The sequence below is a fragment of the Diuraphis noxia genome, unplaced genomic scaffold, assembly GCF_037042655.1.
Source record: "Diuraphis noxia isolate RWA-SAM2 unplaced genomic scaffold, SU_Dnox_SAM2 contig0002, whole genome shotgun sequence".
In the NCBI taxonomy this organism is placed as follows: Eukaryota; Metazoa; Arthropoda; class Insecta; order Hemiptera; family Aphididae; genus Diuraphis; species Diuraphis noxia.
The window spans coordinates 54,435,233-54,458,820 of record NW_028301712.1 but is presented as its reverse complement, the minus strand read 5'-3'; the positions used below and the strand labels follow the sequence as shown (position 1 = coordinate 54,458,820).

Here is a 23,588-nt window from a genome sequence, read left to right as displayed (position 1 = left end):
AAATTATGCATATATTCAAATTTTGATTTTTGGAATATTTAAGTGTAGTTAAAGGCGATATTTTTGAGTACTTAGATTTTTCACAACTTTTAAGGAGTATCCTGTAGCGATACCAACTTTGGTTTTTCAAATGACAACCTATATGTTTTAAAGCAAAATGTGATTCAGATAATTTTTTTGAAAATTTTGGCATATTGCAATCAAAATTCGAACGAAAACTTCCAGAGTTATTCTACTTGAAATACTAAGGAATAAGGATAAAAGTCTAATACTTAAATGCCTACGTTGTAAATGGATACACGTACATATTTCGCATTTGTGCTATTGTACACTATTGTTCGGTATTTTATTATAAGTAGGTATACCTATGCTATACAAATATTAACGTTGCCTATAAGGTATAGGTAACATGGATAAAATAAAAAGGATATTATTTTATTCATATTTTCTTTTCTTTTGAAAATTGTCAGATGCAATATTTGGCCATTTAGTAATAAGTAGTGATTATTAACAAATATTTTATTTTTATATTGTATACCGAATTATAATTATTGTATCCATTTACAACGTAGGCATTTAAGTATTAGACTTTTATCCTAATTCCTTAGTATTTCAAGTAGAATAACTCTGGAAGTTTTCGTTCGAATTTTGATTGCAATATGTCAAAATTTTCAGAAAAATTATCTGAATCACATTTTGTTTTAAAACATATAGGTTGTCATTTGAAAAACCAAAGTTGGTATCGCTACAGGATACTCCTTAAAAGTTGTGAAAAATCTAAGTACTCAAAAATATCGCCTTTAACTACACTTAAATATTCCAAAAATCAAAATTTGAATATATGCATAATTTAAGCATAAAAATGGGGCGAGCATGCTTAAAAAATCACCCTGTATATATATGAAACAAACAAGCTTTATCACTAATCAGATATTGAAACAAAATATTTAAAAATGATAATATTTCCCCTTATCCCTCATCCCTGTTACAAAATTACTGTGGACACCATTGATTGAAATAAAAAATGTTTCAAGTATAAGGAACATATTATTTTTACGGTTCAATTATAAATTTTGATTTAAAAATAAATAATGATGATTTTAAAAACATGTCTAGTTTTAGTCTGAGTATAAATTTTAAAATTCATAATAAACAAATAGGTTTTATCTAATCAAACTACAATTTTACATTATTTTTTACTATATTTGTCCGATTTATTTGAATTTACCTCATTCTCTTTTGTATTTTTGTTAAAATTATTGAAATCATTGTTTCCATCATGTTTAGCCACTCCAAATCGCGTTAGAAGAGAAGCTAGAGGATATGTCAGTCAGACGAGTTCCGTGACGGAAGCAGCAAGCGACGAAGTCGACTTGGAAATGGAACCAGAGAGAGTGACCACGTGAGTTAGATATTTTTATCTATATGTTGTATCAAAAGAAACTATATTATTTATGAACATTAAAATAGAATAATATTCCGATCATAAGTAAAGTAACTATGTGTATAGATGTATAGATATACTACTAACGCCAAATGGTTTTTAGTTTTATGAAAATCGGTTAATATAAGTCCTTTTAATTATTCATTTAAATGTATCTATTTAATGAAACTAATAACGACTTTAAAAATTAGTGAAAATACAAACTTAAATGACATCATAATTTTTTTTTTTCATATCTCAAAATTATTAAATAAAAACGTAGAACCATACATACTAATAATAGGTATGTTTAAAGAAAATTAAAATATGTTTAAAACTAATATTTGTCATAATACAGGTTAACCGACGTACACAAAAATGCTATTCGAGCCATTAGAAAGATCAAATATTTTGTGGCCAGAAGAAAATTTCAACAAGCTAGAAAACCATACGATGTACGCGATGTTATCGAACAATACAGCCAAGGTCATTTGAATATGATGGTTCGGATAAAGGTAAAATATTGTGGTTTTTCAAAAATTTTATTAAATGTATAAGAAATTAAATATTCCAAACAAATTATGTATTTGTATCTTATGTTATGTATTTTATGTATTGTATTATATTATAAAAGTGATAATGTAGTAAAAATAATTCAACTAATAAAAATTTGAACCAACCTCTTTTATATCATTAATTTAAAGACACGGAGAAAATAATTTTATAATGATCTTTCAAGATTTTTTTTGGACGGTAATAGTTAATAAAATTATGATGTATTAAAATACATTAAAAATTTAATTTACACCTTTCTTTACATCAGGTAATATTTTAATTTGTTAACTAAAGAAAGAACTTTTGCTCATTTTTTTTTTTTACATCAAGCATGCTGTGTGTTTGTTATATTGTTGATCAAAAAACATTTTAAGTTCATATCCCTATGTACCTATGGTGCAGTTCAAGATGTTCCAAGGCATATTTATATGGTTTTATAAGAAATATTTCTTAATGTTCATCCTATTTGTACTTCAAAAACCATGTATTTCCTTATTGTATTTCATATTGAAAGACAAATAGGCATGTTAAAAATGTTGATACCCATGTAAAAATACAAAAGCATATTATCTGATATTTGATAAATGTATGTTAAATGATGTATTATTATGTATAAAATAATTATAATATTTTAAATTTTTGTTCTCCTTAAACGCCCAAGTAAGAAAAAAATATATAATTATACACCTTTATTAGGTGTCAATACAGTAGTACACTCATTCTTATATTATATATGGTATATTATAAGCAAATATATATTATACTATACCAACAGATACCACGTTATATTTTGTCGACTAGTGGGTCAAATAATAAATAAATAGATAAAGTAAATTACTTTTCATAATCCAATCAACACTCAACCGAATAATATAACGCAAAACCAATAACAAGACCTACAGATCAAATTGCAACATTTTATACTATTTTATTTTTTACTCTTAAATCACTGAAATATTATGAAATTATAATAAAATTGATCAATTTAATATTATTCATTGATTTTTAACAATTTTAGATTTCGAACAAAGTAATGTATGTTTTTTTTTTTGTCTGTCACCACGTTTTGGAGTAGAAATAATGCTTTGATTTTTGACTTCAACACCCTTAAAAAATAAAATTCATCTAATTGGTATTTAAGAGGGTCAAAAGTAAAATATGTCCAGTAGTTTTCAAAATATTCAGGAAAACCCCTAAAAAAGTAACAAAAAAAAACGGGAACTTTTACGCATAATCAGTTTTTGACAAAATCGATTTTTTATTTTGCTATAACTCAAAAACAAATCATTGTAAATACTTAAAATTTTCATCAAATGCTTATATTAACTTTATCTATTTTCAATGTTTTAAAAGTTTTTTGTAGACAATTGAAATTTTCAATTTTTCCAATTTTTTTTTTTGAAATGCCTATAAAAAAAACTTGACTATCCAAAAAATCTTAAAAATTTAATACTAGATTATTATTATAAGTTGTAACTATCGTAGTAAAAAAAAATTCAAAAACCGTTAATCACAATTTTTGTTTATAAGCATTTAAAATTCGAATATTTACGAAATATGTCAAAATCGCGATAATTTGCATGGAATTATGAAGTTTAAAATTCATGAAATTGTTGTAATTTATACTTAAAATTGAAGAACATTACACAAGGCTTTCTATAACTTTTTCTTCAAACAACTGTAAAAAACAACTCCTGAGTCAATATCGAAAACATTTTGTGAGCGTATAAAAATATATTATTAACTTAAATACAGGTAATATAATAATACACAAGGATCTAACTTTATAGTTATAGTTACTCTTGGCGGTTTGTTAAAAACTCATCGCCCATTCTTAACGTAATCGTACATTCGCTAGTTCCATACTGAATTTTATTCTTAAATCCAATAAACTACCCATGTTAAAAACACTTTTCGTCTTTTCATCTATTTCTTATAATTTATTGCAGTTAAACATTTTTGAATTACCCAACAATTATTAAATATATTGTATTTATTTGTCTATATTTAAAACAGTAATTCTTAAAACAAATGGTTTTATTCAAAACAACGAATATTTATAACTTATAAATGTACTTTCTGCGCGGACGCTGTTCTCATTCTTATAATGATATTTTTTTTTTTCAGGAATTGCAAAGAAGATTAGATCAAACGCTCGGAAAGCCAGGAAGTTACCTTGCCGGAATAGATCGATCGGGCAATGTTAAGCCTATGACAATTGGTGCTCGTTTGTATAGGCTGGAACAGCAGGTAAAATATCTAAACATTAAAAACTTTAAAAATATATCACTTGTTTAGCTATATTCACTATTTACAAAATTGCATGAGTCAGTCAGAAGGAAAGTCCTACCTGATCAGAGACCATGATTTGTTTTTAAATTGCTTAGAAATTAAATACATATTTATTCCTGGTTTTATGTTTTAGCTATCTATTATGGACAAGAAGCTGGACCAGTTGGTGTACCTTTTAAACGTCCAGACGCACAGACAACAGTTTCCGGCCTTAGAAGAACAAGTTTAAACGTTTTAAAAGACTATCAAAACTTCTCATTTTCATAGATCCCCGACCAATGTTATTATTTTATTAAGGAACAAAATAAACTTCTTACAGTCACGCAAAATTAAAATACACACATATCTGTTTGACTTAAAAAAAGCTTTATTTGGTAACTTTATCCTTTCGATGACGTGGACCACATAATTGGTTGATGAATGTCACAAATTAACATAATAAATAAATACAATAGTACGATAATAATACTATTTAGACAAAAATTAATATTTTTATGAGAACCCTTGTCTGAAGAATTCTTACGAAGAAACCTAATTTTAGGCTAATGCACAATACAATTTAATATAAAATATTATAATTAAATATAATTATCGTTAAATAAATCTAAAACACTATTTTTCTATGTCTATTTAATATAAAAATCGTACTTGAATTAAAATTATAAATATATTTAATTATTCTTACAATAAAATGTTAAAATATGCTTTGTCAGTAATTTAGTGTAAATCACTTAAACCAATATCCCTCGTAAACACTTTATTATAAAATTAATTTTAGTTGTTAGTTTTTTATATATATATATATATATATGACGACTGGTGATTCCTTTAGGCTTAATAAATTCGAATTTTATACATTCTTAGAATTAAATGGATACTACTTTGTTGTAGTTGGTAAAACAAATTGAGCTTATAGATGTTAGGTATAGTTTTAATCAAATAATCTGTTATTTATTGAAATTATATTTATTTATGTGACAGAGCGTAAACATTCTTCAAGCGTTTATTTGATAGTGATTTAAAAAAGCAATAATTAAAAACATTTACTCGGTGTTCAAACGAAGAATAATAATAACGACGAATCCAAATCCTTAATATAATCAACATAATACACCTACCCAGTTTGTTTTTATTTTACATTTTTAAATCAATAAGTTTCAGAAACTCCTATAACTCCTTATCTATATGAAACATATGTTCTTATTTTAATTTATAAATAGTACTTCTGAAAGTTTCCTGGCGCGTACATGACCAAAATTAGTTTGAAAATTAAACAATCAAGTATAAGACTAAAATTAAAACATATTATTTTTCATAATAGAAAACATTTTTTCACTTTCTTTTTTTATTGGGACCAATAAACTCTAATAACAAGGATAATTTTAAAAAGTTATAATATCAAAACATTCTAAAAAAACATGTATAATAATTATTGTAATAAAAGATAACATTGAGTGTACCGTATTAATTATATGTATGTGGAAAAAATATATTCTCATTTCATTCGAACACCAATAATGTCACATAGTTTTATTCAAATATTATATTAGATTGTATATTATACAAATCATACAAATTAATGAAAAATGGATTTTTCATCTAAAAAATTAAAACTATAACTAAACTTAATATAGCTTAATTTGTCAAAGTTGACAAATAAGAAGCTGGCGTTATATTTTTTTTTCACAATTTCAAAATTCAAAATAAGATCTTCATGTGTATAGGTACTTTACAGGTTTTTCATCATTAACAATTACAAACGAGTTTACGTTCAGTTACGAATCGGAATAATAATTTATCGTAAAATCAATATGTTTGTAGGGATATTTAATTTTCTGTTCATATTATGTTTGTATAGACGTAAACAAAATGATAGGTTATAACTTATAACTTAATAAGTTATAACTATAATTGATTATGAAACAATTTTTTTTTCAATTTATATATTATATTTAATAAAATCATTTATATTTAGTACCTATATACTTGGTTGTTTCTGATATTTTTATCTAAACTGACATCTCATCAAAAATAGTATGGCCTATGACTTCTTACTAGTATAATCGTATACTATATAGATATGAAAATAGATAAGTATCTAATAAATGTGTTTGTAGTAGGTAATTGAAGTTATTTCACAGTCGGCACATTGCGTTTTAAGCTGAGTACCTACAGGAAAAATGTTCATATGAACACAATTTTACGTCGTGTTTTTCACGTTATATTAGGTTTATCTTTTTTTTTCTAATAATATTTTCTCGTGGATTGAATATGAAAAAAATCCGTACATTTGTTGTTTTAAAATTTTTAAAATATCTTACCAAATAGTGGGTAATTGATTTATTATGAATTGACCAATGCGTAATATTGGAAAAAAAAACATTTTGTAAAGCAATCTCTAATCTTGGGTCTAAATAAGTGCCTTTTAAACACAGTTAGTAATAAATAATATTATTAGCTAACCTAACCTAATAATATGGTTACAATAATAATTTTTTTCGATGGAGATATCTTCTAAATTATATATTTATAAAATGTTCGTTTAATTAATACGACAAAAATAAATCATTTTATCTAAACACCAGTATTATAATTATACCTTTTTTTAGTACCTATGTCCTATACCTACTTCTACCAAATCGTGAATGTATTTTTTTATTTCATTCTATAAAAACGATAATCAATATTATGATGATCAGTTCATATATTATATAGATTGAGGTAGTAGAAGTATAATATACATAGTTATGTTTAGATAAAAATTTCAATTGTATTAACGAATTTTCTCATTTACAGGTACTAGACTTATAAAAATAAAAAAAAGGAAAAAAATAAAATAATAACTATCATTATAAGTTTTTAGATCGGTGTGGTCATTTTACACATCAATTCGTTATAATACAACAAAAATGTTCTTTTTTATGATGTTTTACTTTATTAGGCGCATTTGTTTTTTATACGGACACTTTTGGCTATAGACTAGTGCAAACAATATTTATAATATAGATTCGTCTACTAAGACTGTAATTTATATATTGTATAAATCACAAACGTTGCTACTGTGATCATTAAAGTTTAAATATAATGTTGATAATATTTTAATATAGTGTGCCCTTATTATTATATATATTATATTTAGCATGTTTTTTGTACATTCGACTTCAACAAAAAATATAGAATTGCTTTATTTTTAAAAACAAAAAAATACTAAATTTAATAAAAAACAAATGTCGAACTTATACTCTCATTTTTACTACTTTTGTTGTACATTCATTTTCATTTTCATTTTAGGTACAATTTTCAAGCTTTAGTAAATTTTTTTAATCTTGTTAAGAAATTATTATCTATTTATGTATTATGTATGTATGAAAAACAAATTATTATATTTTCAGTCTATATATTTATGTTTTAATTTTTAGAGATTTTAATAAAGTATAATACGAGAAATGTTTATGATAATATTATTATTATTTATATAATAATGCATTCCATTACAAACAAACATTTCAAATCTTATACCTTTATTACTATATTATCATTTTATTCAAACGATATCATTTGTACATTTATTTACTTTAAACTTTTATTATTAATTAGTTTTTAGTTGTATTATTAAAATACATTATGCATTTTATTATTCTTTATATTAATAAAAATAAAAAAAAGTAAAGCTATAAATATATGTACCTATTGATTTTAACCCTTTGGGTTAATTATACATACCTGTATCTTATTCCTTTAAATAATTAGATTTATACCAGTCATTTACGATTTATAAAATATTTTAAAAGATTTAAAATTTTCCAGAAATTCATGAATGTTTTTTCATTGTGAGTATTCCTAATGTAGAATTTTTTCTAAATTTCATTTGTTTCCTAAAGCACATTTTCCTACCGTCGCCAAACCTCCCTTTTTCATTTTTTTTTTTTTTTTTCTTAACTTAACTCAATTTGATGATTTTTGTGTACACGATTTTTTTAACTATATTAACCATGTACCCTTTGAATCAACGGTCGGAAACTGGCGAACCGAGGTCCGAATCCGGTCCGTGGAAACAAGAAAATTGAGTCATAAGATATGCCATTACAATTTTTTTGTCTTCATATTTATAATATGACCAAATTTATTTTCTCTGGACCTCATTTATTTTAATCTACTGGACTCCATATAAATTACTTGCCGACTACTGTTCTAAATAATAATTTTATAAAGATATCAAAAAAGTTATAACAGTGATAACACCTTGCTGAATGAAACATTTTATTTTTTAAAGTTTATGTGCCTATTTTTTACGGTTTTGTGTTCTCTAATTTCGTCTTTTTGACCCTTCTGCCCACACCTGTTTTCACTTTCCAACTTTCCAACTTATTTCTTGATTCATAAAAATATTTACCTAAGTGCTTGATTTCCGATAAACTATCAAGATATGCACTAAAAACATTTAGAATTTGATCACATACGTTTTGAAAATATATGCTGTGTAGAACTACTGACCTAGAAATAAGCATACAATAAAGCTAACAAAAAAGAAAAAATACACAAAATGCATAAAAAGTCCTTGCCCTAGTATATACATAAAAATATGTTGTATAATAAAAATTCGTAATAGTAATTTATCCAGATGAAAGAAAAACAACTTTTGTAGTTGATTAAGAATTATAAGAATTCCGTTACGAAATTGAAAGCAATTTCTATAGTTAATTTTTAAAATTAATCCAAAGCTCTAATACCGGAGAGAAATAAGATCTGATGATAGGTAATTTTTCTGAGAATATAAATATACAATCATTTTTAAAGTATTATTTTAATCGAGTGTTGGAATCTGCTATACTATTTTTAATCGTTTACTTTTTTGACTAGTCTAATTTAAAATTTTAGACATTTAAAAAAAAAATTATAGTTTTTCACGTATGTACTTATTACCTATTAAATATTTTAAGTGACATAAGTGCCACTGAAGTCCTAAAAATCTAGTAGGGTGAAAAATATTTCAAGAGGCCTTACATCTTAATAATTATAGAGGCAGTGGTGCTCCTTGAGCCTTAACCAACTCCAGAGGGGGGGGGGGCGAAATATTTTTCTCATTAAATACAATAAGTACTCAAAAATAGAAGTTATAAAAAAATTTATTTTATGTAATAATTTTATATTTTATATTTAACTAAGGGACCGGGGGGGGGGCGATCCACCGACCCCCCCCCCCGTAGGACCGCCGCTGTAATAGAGGTATTTCTAAGAGGTTAACAATCAATAGAACAGCTCGATAAGTAAACACTTATATTATATCGGAAACCAACTAAGGATCTTTTTATTCAGTGTCCTACCTAGTTAACCATCTGTTTGTCACGCGTTATCCAAATACTATTTATTTTTCTACGATCATTCAGATTGATATTTATATTAAACCCAGTGTCGTAGTCAGCCTTCCTGAGAGATAGTGGGTGTATAGTATACATGAACTGTATACATTATTCCTCTCCCCAAATCCTAACCCTGGCTACGGCACTGCCTTCCCCGCGGACATGTAGGTGGTTAAATAAGTAATAAGAAGGTTAGTTTAGGTTATATACCTATAGCAAATGGTAAGTTGAACTCAGTTGATGATAGATTACTATCATCACTGGTCGTGACCTTTGCATTGATCTTTTCCTACTATCAAGGTATTAGAAATTGTAAACATGACAATGAAAGAAATTTAAAAATTAACGGGGCTTTTATTATTCATGCGAAGCCGTTTTCGACCAAAAACGTACCCTTCCATTTTCAGCCGATTCACTTTTCGACCAAATTTAAAAAAGGTCGATTCCCTTTTTGACCAAAATCGTACCCTTCCCTTTTCGGCGGATTCATTTTTCGACCAAATTTTAAAAAGGCTGATTCCCTTTTCGGCCAAAACAAAAATTTATATAATATATGTAAAAAAAATAAAATAATTGCCGCAGCTATACCTATATAATATAAATGAAATAAGGTCTGGATAGTATATTATAAAGAGCCTAGATAATAAATTGATTATTATATTAGATCTTAGACTTGTATAGTTAAGTTGTAAATGATCTAAGATTATTATCAAGGCTCTCTAGTGTAAATAATATTGGTTCACGCATGCGCGTATGAGGCGTGGAACTAGCCTGAAAGCACGATTTAAGATAATATTATACAGGTTGAATATCGGCCTATAACGGCTATAACGAATTAACGAATAGTGCTTCATGATGACTGGGTCACCAACCATCTGAAACAGCTGAGAGCCCAGAATCACTAGCGCTCGTAGTGGTTTAAATATGTTAATATCCACGGATAATATCTTAGTCCGTGGTACCCATTGAACTATATATGATAACTGGAATGCTCACCCGCCAGCCATAAGACCATGAATGTAAACATAACCGAGATAGCCTGTTAAAAAAAGACAGCAGATAAGAATGGTGTTGCTATCTCTTTTTATCACATTTTCCAATATGATTGTTTACCAATAAATAATAATAATATCGTTGTTTTGTTCTTTGTTTTAAACTTATTCATCATAATTTAATTTGTGGTGTATGCCGTATGGTTTTATTTTTATTATGCTTTAATGGTTGTATGAATGCTTTTAAATGTAATAAATCAACTATTATTTTTCACTATGATTTCTTATACAGTTGAAAATTTTGCTATTTTATTTTATGTAAAATATTTTTATTAATATATAGTTTTATTGTCATTACAGGAAAAATATCCAGCTGAAGTCAACTCAACAAAAGTTACCTAGTTAACTTAACATTATATTATAACTTTAAGGTTAAGACTATAGTTAAAGTATCTACAATTTCTTATAGTATCTTTAAATAATTACTTATTTTATGAAATTTTGGCTAAGAAATATAACAAAAATCTATTGAAGATTCTGTTTACTAGATCTTTCCAGTAGTAATCGTAGCTATATTATACATATACAATATTAAATTAAGTTAGGAAAGTAGTAAGAACAATAATTGAGGTAATTTGCAGGTACAGCTTCAGGTAGTGTAAGTAACTTTTCTTTCAATTATGTATAATATTATAAATAGGTACCTACTATGTTTTTATTTTAATAAAAATCAATTTTTCGTAATTTTATATGCTTATAGTTATGAATTAAAACCTTCTAACTTTAAATTCAAAACTTAATATTTTATTCCCAACATTTAACATACAATTCCTCGCAACTTCCTTAACATTTTTATGACAAATGTAGAAGTCCACAAGAAAAGCATGTTTCAATACTTGTTAAAGGTATTATAAATTATAATTATTTATATTCTATCAATTTAATCATAAATATTTTGTGGAAGTTAAAAAATAAAATATAAAGATACCAAATTTTAAGAACCAAACTAAAGTCTAAAATAATATCGCGGACCGTGGTAAATTAATTTAAGATATTAGCGCAATGTGTAAGACAAAGATAGTAACACCATTAGTATGTCCCATCTCGTTCTAACATTCCGTTTCGGGCAACACTGCTTGGTGAGCATTCCAGTTATCATATAGTTCAATGGTGGTACCAGTGCAAGGTTTATAGATTATAATTATTATTGTTCTGTGGTATTATCAAGGTTTTTATTCCTTGAGTATTATATAGATAACACGAAATGGCGGTTAAATTCATGTAAACATCGTACTTTTTTGTTTGCTATTGCTATTACAATTATCTCGGCTCCGATGACCGATGTCCGATAGTCTGATTAAGTCATTCTCATTTATACTTCTGTTTTTATTGTTTTTAATATCCACGATATAGACAATTCAAACGTGTAATATCATACAAAGATGTCCATTATTTACCTAGTAATAACTAATATAGGTAATAGTGTTTAATTTAAATAACTTAGTATGACATTTTTATGTAGTTTACTTGTCTGTGTTCATTTGTTCATCAAGATTTGAATATTTTGTACACATAACATTTTTTAGTCATGAAATAGTGTCGAATTTGACGATACATATCAAAATGAGCGAAAAATCATTCAAAAATCTTAAAGCTAAGTTGCTAGAATGCAACAAGTTACCAGAACCAATAAAGGACATATTAAAAATAACGGTAAAATTATTTTGTTTGAATCTTTAAATTTCTTAGAATATAATGAATTTAAATAACTAAATTATTAAATATTAATAATACACAGGTACAAATCAAATATGTATTTATATATTTTTGTTATGTACCTTGGTGTCTTAGTAATGGTAAGGCGGTAAATCGAAAATGTATTGATTAAAGTTATGACATCTTATTGACACTTTTATACTCATTCTGATTAAATATACTCAACCATTAAAAAAAATAGAGTATACCTTAAGCTTAATCACTTTAAATTGTCCATTATTGCTGAGTCTGTTTATTCAATATAATTTTTTATTTATTTTGGGGATACATTTTTTTGATCCTCCTTACCAATGATTCTTATTAATGAGAAAATTATGTGTCCCCTTTAATTTTAGTCTCCAAAGTCTGGGGGGTCGCTTAACAAGAAATGTATTATAATTTTACGTTGCGTGTTAATTTTTTGATAATTTATTAAATGGCTTACGCCATTGATTAATCATCAAATTGAAACGTATCTGATTTCGCAAAAATAATCTCCACGTTTTGGAGATGGGAACGTGTGATATAAGCGATTATTAAATAATAAATTATAATGACTATAATAATGTAATGGTGTAATAGTTTAGTGGTGTGTCTAACCTAACCTATACTAGCTTTGCTGGTTATATAGTGTGGGTAGTTGTCGAGGTACTTGTATTAATTATAAATAATATTTATATAGTTTATGATACTTATATATAATAAGTATTGAGTAAAAAAAAAAAAACAAAATATATATTAATACAATTTCATTTACAGTCATAATACACATGTGTAAATGTATAATAAGTTCTTAAAATACAAATAAATAGTTTAACTTTCACCCCCCCAAAAAATTGTGTTTTTACCTCTTAGGGGGTAATTACCCCCAGGTTGGGAACCGCTGGTGTATACTAATTTTATTATAGCTTAAATATACCACTATTCACTGGCGTATCCAGAGAGGGTGTTTGGTAGTTGTAACCCACTCCAAAACTTTTTCAATGTTTAATGTATAATTATTGATTATAATAAAAACACACAACATTCAAAACCATATAATGTTATATTTTTCATAACCCTCCTCCCATCAAAAATGTATTTAGTTATCATAAAAGACATAATTTAAAATAATTTAATTGTATTGTATTTGTTTAGAACAATAATTCATTAAAAGACCTAGATGAAAACAATTTCAATCATTTATGGATTTTGATACATGATTTCATCAAGGAAACTACACTCGCTGAAAATATTACAGAAGATGTAGAGCTATTGTTATGTTATGAATCCATTTTGAACCTTGTCAACTATACAATTACTTGTGCTGATGACAACATATTAGGTGTATTACTTAAAACTATACTGGTTTTTCAAACTTTTTACACTACAAATCTCAAATATAAGGTAAATTTTTAAGTTATATAAAAACTATTAGACTACCTACATTAATATAAAATAATAATTAAAAAACTGTAATTAATTATAATATAACTTTGTAACTAGGTACCTATTACAAAACATTTTAAATTTTCAAAAACATAAAAAATGGGTGCTGTGCTTGTTTATCTAATTATTATTTATTATTCTCTGATTATAAAGTTAAATTATACTTCAACATTTTTTATTAGTAGGTACCTATCAAGCTTAACACGTTAACAACCATGTAGCCGACAGCGGCCACAAGAATATTTATCATGGGTACGCCAAGGAAATTTTCAGTGTCATTATAAATTTGTATATATAGGTACTATTGAATTTAAAAAAAAATTAAAAATACAGAAAAAAATTTTAAAATTATGTTTATTACATCAAAAGAATTACAATTATTCTGGTTACGCCACAATGCATTTTCAAGATCATTATTGTAGCACCATAGAAAGGTTAATAATATAAATCAAAATTAATTTACTTACGAATGATATGGTGCAGCAGCTAGAGTTCTAAAAATTATCAATACCTCATTATTTTTATCGGAGCGCCGACGGCCACATGGAAATTAACGTGTTAAAAATCAATTTAAAATTGACTACTATTCATTGTTTTGTTTAATTCACTTCAAGTATAATTGATATATCTATTAAAATACTATTTTATTAAAATATTCTAGTACCAATTTACTATTTTAAGAGCATAATATACATGGTATAAGAATATTTTTCTAAATATCAAATACTTTGTTGCATATTTTAATAACATTTTTTTTAGTTCAAAATAGATATAATAAAAATGTGCTGTAGCTTCTGGCAATTAGTAACTTCATCACCAACACAAAATGGAACTGACAATATATACAATTTTGACTTAATTTTAACTCAAAATTTTGTTTTTACTTTTAATTATCTATTTGATACTATTAAAGTGACTACAAAAAAAATGGATTTGGTAAGATGATGATACCTACCTACAATATTTTATTTGTTTGTTTTTGTAACATGCATTATTTTTATTTGAATGTTGAAGAAAGTATTATCTACTTTACTCTGGGAATTTTGCAAGATTGTGAGCAATTTGCCTTCCAATATAAATGGATTAAACTTAATTGTTCCAAATTTAAAAAAATTGATGAAGTACCCATTGTTTCTGGAAACCGAAACAGGAAAATTGACTATTGCAGATATATTTACATGTAGTCAACAACTATTTCTCGTAATATTTTAAGTAACAAATAATTTAAGATCAATACTTATATATGCAGTGGCATAATATATGTTTTTCCTCTTTCGGTACAATTAATTACATAGGCGGATCTACGGGGTGTGCCAAGGCACATCCTAATATAAAGAGCAAAAATTAAATAATAATAATTAATAATATAATATATACACATTAATTTAATTTTAGTTTTTTGTAAGTAAAACTGAAAGTGTTCAGAATCAGTCTGAAATAATGAAATATTTAATAAAAGTAATAATTACATGAATTTTTTTATCAATAATATTGTTATTTTACATTATTAATGAAGCCTGTATATTTATAATTTAAATCACTACACTGTCTACAGTTCTACACGTATTTGTTTATCGTTATATTGTTAAATGATATTATTATTCAATGTTATTGTCGTCAATACGAAAACGTCACGGTCGGGACCAATAGCGGTGGTAACTATTTTTAGCGAAAAATATTGCCTTTTCATGGAAATCGACATCGCGCTGATAACGATAAAAAAATACTAATAATAATAATAATACTTTTGGTAATTGGTATTTCATTTATTTTTCCATTATTTAATGTGATGTGATTTGTTTATAGCCTCATTCCCTCTGTAATATAAAAAAAATAAATACAAAAAAGAGCCGGGCACATTCAAATGTAAAACTCTGGATCCGCCTATGATTAATTATCAATAACACTACCCACCAATTCATTGGTTTAAAAATTATTGTTAGTGTGATTATTTTGTTCAAAAACTAATTTGAATATACTTTACTTTTTATTTTTTAAATAAAGTGCCACTGCTTATTATAGGTATAACTATTAACTATTTAAATGTAATTTTATATATTTTTCCAGAAATTTCATCAAACAGTTAAACAAAACTTACCAAAAGCAAACAAATCAGAAGCTGAAGCATATGGGGAGATATATTTTATTTCTTGGATAAATTCTAGTTCATCCATAAAAGAAGTAAATTTTTATAAACATCAACAATATTGATTTTTAATTTTATTATAAGTATATAATTACAGATAATTGAAGAACAAATATTTGATTTAATATCCAAAACACTGACATTACGGCGTACAGGTTTAGCTTTTTATACTTACCGTAATGCTTTAATTCTTTTGCAAAGTATGCAAAAACACAGAAAACATTTAATGTTCAGCAAAGTTATTACCAAGCTATATGCTCCTGTTATTTGGAGACAGTTAACGGTATACTTGACAATTTTACTTTTAGAGTAACATCATGTTTATAACAATTTGTTTGTATTTATGATACCTAAATAGAGTGAATTTAGTGTTGTGAGATGCAATGCTACTGACATTTTAGCAAGAGCTTATCCTTTGGAAAAAAGAGGAGAAGGTCGAGAAATATCTTCAAGGTTTTTAATGAAACAACAAAATGCATTTCTGGATTTATTAGTAGATGTTTGCCCTCAAGTTCGAATAGCTGCTATAAAAGTATGTGAATTAATGAGTTAAGGTATATATTTTTTAGTTTGAATGTATATAGTACATTGTAAAATAATGTCATGCTTATGACTTTAAAATGCAATAAAATTAAAAATTATGGTCACTAAAAACCAAATATGTTAAATTGCTTTTTATAAAACAATATTTATAGCATATTAAACTCATTCGTTGCTTCTATAATATTTATTTCTAAACCTATGTTTTGAAACCAAATTTTAAATTTACAATTTAGTTTTTTCTTGGTGTCTTGGAGTATGTACTGATAATGTACCATTCATACTAAAGAAAAAAATGAATACTATTAATTCCAAATAGTACACAAACCATATCTAATGTTTGAGATCTGATTTGGCTTAATTGTTCTAAATTGTATAATTAAAATGGATTTGATTCATTTCTATGCTCAACTGTTATTTTTATTTTTAATGCAAATTTTTGTATTATTATTTTACTTTAATGTATCATATTCATTCAATTTATTCATATATGATTTGAATTCTTACAGGGAATTTGTAGCTGCATGAGATATTTTTGGAATTCATTTGAAGATGATCAAATAATTGAATGTTTTAAATTATTTATACGTTTAATTGATGAAAGCGTATTTGAAGTAAGAAGGGTTTTATTTTATGGATTTTGTCAGTTACTCGACGAGGTTAAATCCCACAGCTACTTTAAGAACCCTTTCCTTATTACAAAAATGAAAAATACATTTAGTGATGAAAATGAAAAGGTTCGGCGTTCTTTTATACATTTCTTACTGAAAATTAAAAAGATTGATAATCAGTCAGACACCAAAGATAAAATCAACTTTACAAAAATAGTTGACTTAAGAGATATTGCTTTTGCACTTGCTGTAAGTAAAAATATTATTTAAACCTAAATCTGTTAATATTTAAATGTTTTCCATTGCAACATTCATTTTATAGTTAATTATAATTTGTTTAGCGTGAAGATAAGCAAAATGGACTTTTACTTGTTGATTTAATTTTTGATAACTTTATTGGAAATAGAGTACCCGACAAGCATACAACACTTAGAAGATTTTATACATTTTACAAAATAAATCCCAGTGCTTTTCGTAAACTGATAATTTATTCAGAAAAACATCTTGACTTCAATAGTGCTTGCAAACTGATTTTATCATTATTAAAAACTGTATATAGTGCACTAAAAAAAAAAGAAGAACGTTTGAAAAATATAGATAAAGAAAATGATATGCCTCCCAAAAGGCATAAATCAAATGATGATTCCGGTATTAAAATTAATGCGTTAATGAGAAAATTTCAAAAATTATTACACTAATAGTATTATGTTCCAGATATATCCAATGATACACATAATTCATCTTGCAGTTCATCATCAGTTAGTAATAATGATGATGAAGAACAGAATGAACATAATAATATATGTTGTATTTTGGACTGTGTTAACTGCCTTATGATACTCCATTGTAATGAATTTAAGGATGAAGAAGCCCGTCAACAAATTAAAGATATTCAGGATTCTTCCATCACATGTTTAATTAAAATACTCAAGTTCTATAAGGTAATTTTTTGTCACTACTTCAAAATCAAAATAATTTGCATACAAATTAGTCAATTAGTACTTAGATAATAAATATGTTTTCACATTATTTATAGGAAGGTGATGCTTACTACAGTGCAATTAGCTTAGCAAGTTTAATGCCGGTGACAAAATTGAGTGCCCATGTATCAATAACAAGTACAGCATTATCTACTTTAAAACAGTTGCCTTATGATATAAATCAAGCTGAAGAAGAGATTGATATGCGAAAAGTTAACTGTCTTGTTTATTCATTGTGCATGTGGAAACGAGGTTATGAGATACTTCAATTTGTGAATGTTTGGTTTGATGAAGCATTTAAAACTTTAAATCTTAACGAAACACAATACCCGGTATAATTTTGTAAAAATCAAAATCATGTTGAATAAGACTATATTAAGAAATTATACATTTTTATATTTTAGGATTCTAAAATTGATAAAGGGAAAAAGGTCAGATTCAAAATAAATTTTGATGAATGTAAACCAATGACTGGTATCCTATTGATAAACTCTATGATTACCAATTTACAAACACAGAAAACACTTACAGATTCTGATGTTAATAAAAAAAATACTTACGATCTTTTCTTATACTTGCGGCGTGTTAAGGTAAAACTTCATTTCTTATATTTTAGCAATCTTTATGTTTTCTTAACATTTTGAGTAGTATCCAAACATCATAGAGTAATATCACTTTAAAAATGATAATAGTGTGTTTTCCATTTTAATATAAATAATCTATAAGTACTCGTAATAGGTATGTAATATAATAATATTTTATTGATATTATTTTTTTATTATTTGAGATTTTAATTTTCGCATTGATTTAAATCATTCGATTGCGATCCTAAATAATCAGTTGGCAACCCCCAGGTTGAGAAACACTGTTCTAGTTGACATTAAAACAAAGGCAATCCATTTATTATTCAAAACTCTATTAATTTAACAAATTAATAAAATTATGTGCTATATTATGTTAAGAAATTAGTATTACAAAAGTTACAAAAAAAATAATATAAAAAAGGCTATGAATGATAAAAAATACTATTCACCATATCCCTTCCATAAAATATTCTTGCAATCTATATATTGCATCTTTTTCTTCCCTTTAAATAAAAATAAAAGTTAAAAAGTTAAAATTGAACTTTTGAATCCACGATTTTACCTGTAATATACATTGTCCAAGATGTGTTTTATTAGTTTTTTTTGTCCCATAATTCATGAATCAGTTTTGATACAAGCTCTACTACTTTACTCTTATTTGTTTATAATTTGAACTTTAAACTGATTTCCTTGTACAACACCAATGAATAATTGTTATTCTGCATTTATAGTTTTGACTTATTTATGTATTTTTATTAATTAGGCAGCAATTGAGAACCGAATATCTTCAGATAATGTTTTAAGTAACTTATTATCAGATGAAGTTCTAATTGAGTTATTCTTATTACATAACCGATTACATATAATTTATCATAGTAAGGAAAAAGATATTGATGAAATTATTAAGTATCAAACTTCTATTTTAGATTGGGTTATAAAGTAAGTATCTATAATATTCAAAGAAATCATCTAAAAAAATGATAAATGTAATTGATTATAATTTCAGCAATATACTTATTTATGATTTACACCATAAGGATGAAACAACTATTAAATTTGCCGTTAAAATAATTGAAATTGTTAATAAAATGTCATTAAATATGTGTTTAATGGCTTTTGTGAATACAGCGTATCTGGATGATTATATTGCATTTTGTGCTACAGTCTTGCACAGTAAGTTGTTATATACATAATTTTTTTATAAAACTAAAACATATTTGTTTATTTGTGTATAGCTTAAATTATAGGCACATTTTTTTTTCTATATTTAGATCATTTGGGTCCTTGGCTTTTAACATCAATGATTGCAACTTTAGCACAAGTCTCAAAATATTTCAACTATCTAATATATGCAGAAAAGCTTTTAAATGATACATCAATACTGACAAATTGTGTCTGTAGTATCATATCAGTTCTCAGTGAATCTAAATTTAATGCAGAACGTTTTATTAGTGTTATTGGAGTGAGTTAATTTAAATGTTTTATCATGAAAAATAGCTTAGTTATTTAATCATAGCTATACCTTAACTAAATATTTTATACTTGTGTATTACAAATTATAGACTAATATAAATAAATTCCTAGTAATATTAAGAGGACGCCATACACACATGTGTTGTCTCCTTCTTAAGAATGTGTAACATGGTTAATTTTACATTCTGAATAATCAATATAATTCTTATGATTGATATTAGAATGAATTAAATATTGAAGTAAGAATATTATCTAATGAACAGCATAGGTATTTATTTATATTTTAATTTAAAGCAAGTTATGAGTATTTTAAAACTGAAAATTGTTTGTGCATTTAAAAAAAAAATAACAGGATAATAGGTTAATGTTCTTACTTCTAAATTTTGATTGAAAGTAAATAGACTCCAATACTAATCATAGCAAAGTTAAATCAATTATTCAGAATATACAATTTGACAGTTAAGCATTTGTAAGACAGAGACAACACAAATACGAATGTGGCTTCCTCTTAAAGTTAAAATATTAATGTTTGTTTGTTTAGATTACATTAAAAACCAGAATTTAAATTTAAAAAATAAAAATTAGTAAAAACTTTTAGTAACTTAAAATGACTATAAGAACCCAATTTTACTAGTTTTACCTATTTACATTTGTTGCAAGTTTCAGTTCATTGTTATTGTTTTAATAAAGACTTACCAATTTATATATTTGCAAAAAATAATAATAAATGCTAAGGATATATTATATTTTTTAAATAGTTCAAGTATACATATTAAAACTAAATTATTATTTACTGTGAGGTGATATTAGTTCTATGAAAACCATAGACCTTTGATCTTATACTAATAGATGGAGCAAGTTAGTAGTAAAAGTGTGTTACACTGCACTTGTTGTTTCGCACTTCTGTGTTTATATAAAGAATACAAAAGGCTGTACATTGTTAATGTGTTAACATGTAATTATCATATTATAACATGATTCTTGAACATTTCTTATAAGTTATAAATAAATTAAAGAATTACGAATCAATTTTTCTCAAATCATACTATTATCTTTCCTGGTTTTTGATTTCAATATTCTTGTTGAATACATGTATTGACTTATTATGAAAATTACATCATTGTAATGCAATTTGTTATCACTACACCACAAAACCCTACGGGCTTATATCATCCATCTATTAATATAAGGTCTGTAGTAAAAACTAGTTATAAATGAATGATTAAATGTAAAATTAGATGATAAAAATAAATATGGGTTTATAGTAAAGTTATTTGTAAAATCAGGTTCTTAGTTCTTACTAACTTCCTTAAATACTATAAGTTTTTACTACAACTTGAATATTATGTATATTTATAATTATTAAATTGCTAACTAGATCATTAAGGTGTTAAATAATTTTTAGGATCCAAAAATATTTCGTAGTAACTTAATTATGCTGATTTTGGAAATTTACAAGATTAATACTGTGGAATTCAAACAAGTTTTTATGACACTTATTGAAACCATTATGAATATTATTGCTAATCAAATTCGAGAAGTGAGTACTTAAAGAATTTTAGTTTCAATTTTTTACTTTTTAAAACAAGTTATCGAATGATTTTGTGCTTAATTAACTCCAAAGTTGCGTTTAATTTTTAATATTCGAATAGGCCATATATACTTTACCTATAACATTAATAATTGTATTTAAAAATAATAAATAGTAAATATTTATATCAGTAATATTATTTTCATTTTAGATTGATGAAATTGATTTAAATGAACACCTTACAGAAATGCCATTTGCTAGTTATCAGTTAGCAGCAGTGATTTTAAATAATGCGAAGTTAAGAAAACATTTTTCGTCTAATGCAGTTGTAATATTCTCGTCTGATGTATTTAAAAATGTAAAAATTAATTTTATAACAAATTCTCTTGTATTATCATGCATTTGTATTAATAGTTTTTTAATTTTACTTTAGGACTATGTCTTATTACTATCAGCAATATCTTATGTTTACACTTTATCATTTCAATTAAGCAAAACAATAACAATTGATCTTGAACCAGTTGTAAAACTGCTTTATAAAATTTTGATGGAACATGACAAAACTAGAACTCCACTTGGTGATAACTGCACCATAAATAATACAAAAGCTGACCGAGGTGTTTCTGTTTTGGAAACCTCAGACTTCAGTAATGAGTAAGGGATAATTTAATACATTAAATTATATAATAATTATTAATAGTTATACATATTCTCACAAATTATTAAACATTTTTACAGAATTACAAATTTCAAACAAAAAGGACGCAATGTTTTAATCGCAACTGCTAAGCAATTGCATGTTACTTTATCTGAGTAATAGAATTAAGTTTTTCTCTTAAAAAAAGAAAATATTAAATTAAAAAAACAAAAATGAATTATCGGTTAATATATAATATATTATCGTGTTTAAAACCAGCAAAAAAATTAATATTTGCTAATTTATGTTAAGATATTTTTTTATTAAGTTTAAATATGAAATATTTAAAACAAAATATTTTGTGCCATATAATTTTATGCCCAAATGTTATTAAAATATTTATGGAACAAAGTAAGATATTTTTTTGTACATGATTTAATTTTTTTTTTATATACTCAAAATCATACTTTATAATTGTTCTAATAGATGCATGGAGATATTTGACATATTCATAAAACTATTTGATTAATTAACTTATTGACAACAAAATGTGAATTATTATTATAAACCAAAAAAATGTAAAAGTAGTATAATTTTTTTTACTTAAAATATTTTGTATCTTCATTTTAATAATATAGAACTATATATTATAAATACTTTTAGTTATAATATTAAATTTATAACAAACCCATAAATATACCACAGAGCTGAAGACAGAAAACAGTCCTATTCCATTTTGAATAACATGGCGTTATTGTGTTACTATGCTTCTTCCTCATTTTACTGTAAGTATAAGTTTAATCAATAGTATCATTTAATTTGTCCTATTGGGCAGAATATTGAGCTTCATAAACTACTTTACAATGCTTTTATCGTAAGGTAAATGTATTCGTTTTATAATGATGTATGTTTTTGCCATTACCTCAGCTAATTATATGAGACATGAATAGTTATTTTTTATGTACTATACAGTATACATAGAGTATTAATGGAAACAAAGGTAAATAAGTTAATGAAATTAATGAACTCAAGTTAACTTAAAAGAACACAAGCTTGATAAGTTAGAAATTAACAGTTAACGAATTATAAATAAATATAGAAAAAAAATAGTAACTTAACTTTCTAATTTTCTAAATAGTATAACTTCTTTGTTTTACATGATTATTAAATATTTAAATTATTATTCACATCTCAATTAATAATTTAACAAATGTTATTCTTTTTATATTAAATAGTAATTCAAAGTCATATGATAGGTATTGTACTATTTGTACTTAATCA

General features: G+C 25.3%; 2 protein-coding genes across 5 annotated transcripts in view; both read left to right on the top strand.

Moving 5' to 3' along the window:
* The window catches only part of KCNQ (KCNQ potassium channel), a 280,998-nt gene extending 274,412 nt beyond the window's left edge, over nucleotides 1–6,586 (top strand). For both annotated transcript variants that reach the window (XM_089219918.1, XM_089219917.1), the window contains 4 exons: nucleotides 1,288–1,402; nucleotides 1,782–1,938; nucleotides 4,106–4,228; nucleotides 4,404–6,586. In XM_089219918.1, coding sequence (XP_089076044.1) covers nucleotides 1,288–1,402; nucleotides 1,782–1,938; nucleotides 4,106–4,228; nucleotides 4,404–4,499 — 491 coding nt within the window. In that variant the 3' untranslated portion in view covers nucleotides 4,500–6,586. The remainder of the gene's footprint in view (nucleotides 1–1,287; nucleotides 1,403–1,781; nucleotides 1,939–4,105; nucleotides 4,229–4,403) is intronic.
* A 5,307-nt stretch (nucleotides 6,587–11,893) lies between these two features.
* Nucleotides 11,894–22,961, top strand: LOC107165642 (condensin-2 complex subunit G2-like). 3 transcript variants are annotated; one of them, XM_015513978.2, is made up of 20 exons: nucleotides 11,894–12,098; nucleotides 12,209–12,335; nucleotides 13,515–13,763; nucleotides 14,565–14,741; nucleotides 14,820–15,005; nucleotides 15,873–15,986; nucleotides 16,049–16,234; nucleotides 16,310–16,483; nucleotides 17,001–17,351; nucleotides 17,444–17,750; nucleotides 17,817–18,043; nucleotides 18,139–18,414; nucleotides 18,487–18,672; nucleotides 19,430–19,605; nucleotides 19,673–19,839; nucleotides 19,938–20,128; nucleotides 21,545–21,679; nucleotides 21,882–22,028; nucleotides 22,104–22,324; nucleotides 22,409–22,961. In XM_015513978.2, exons 2-20 carry the CDS (start codon nucleotides 12,246–12,248, stop codon nucleotides 22,485–22,487), a joined length of 3,639 nt encoding a protein of 1,212 aa, XP_015369464.2. In that variant the 5' UTR covers nucleotides 11,894–12,098; nucleotides 12,209–12,245; the 3' UTR covers nucleotides 22,488–22,961. The 3 variants fall into 3 exon arrangements, with proteins under 3 accessions (XP_015369464.2, XP_015369465.2, XP_015369463.2); XM_015513979.2 differs by having other exon boundaries at nucleotides 12,176–12,335; XM_015513977.2 differs by having other exon boundaries at nucleotides 11,894–12,335.
* Nucleotides 22,962–23,588: the final 627 nt, after the last annotated feature.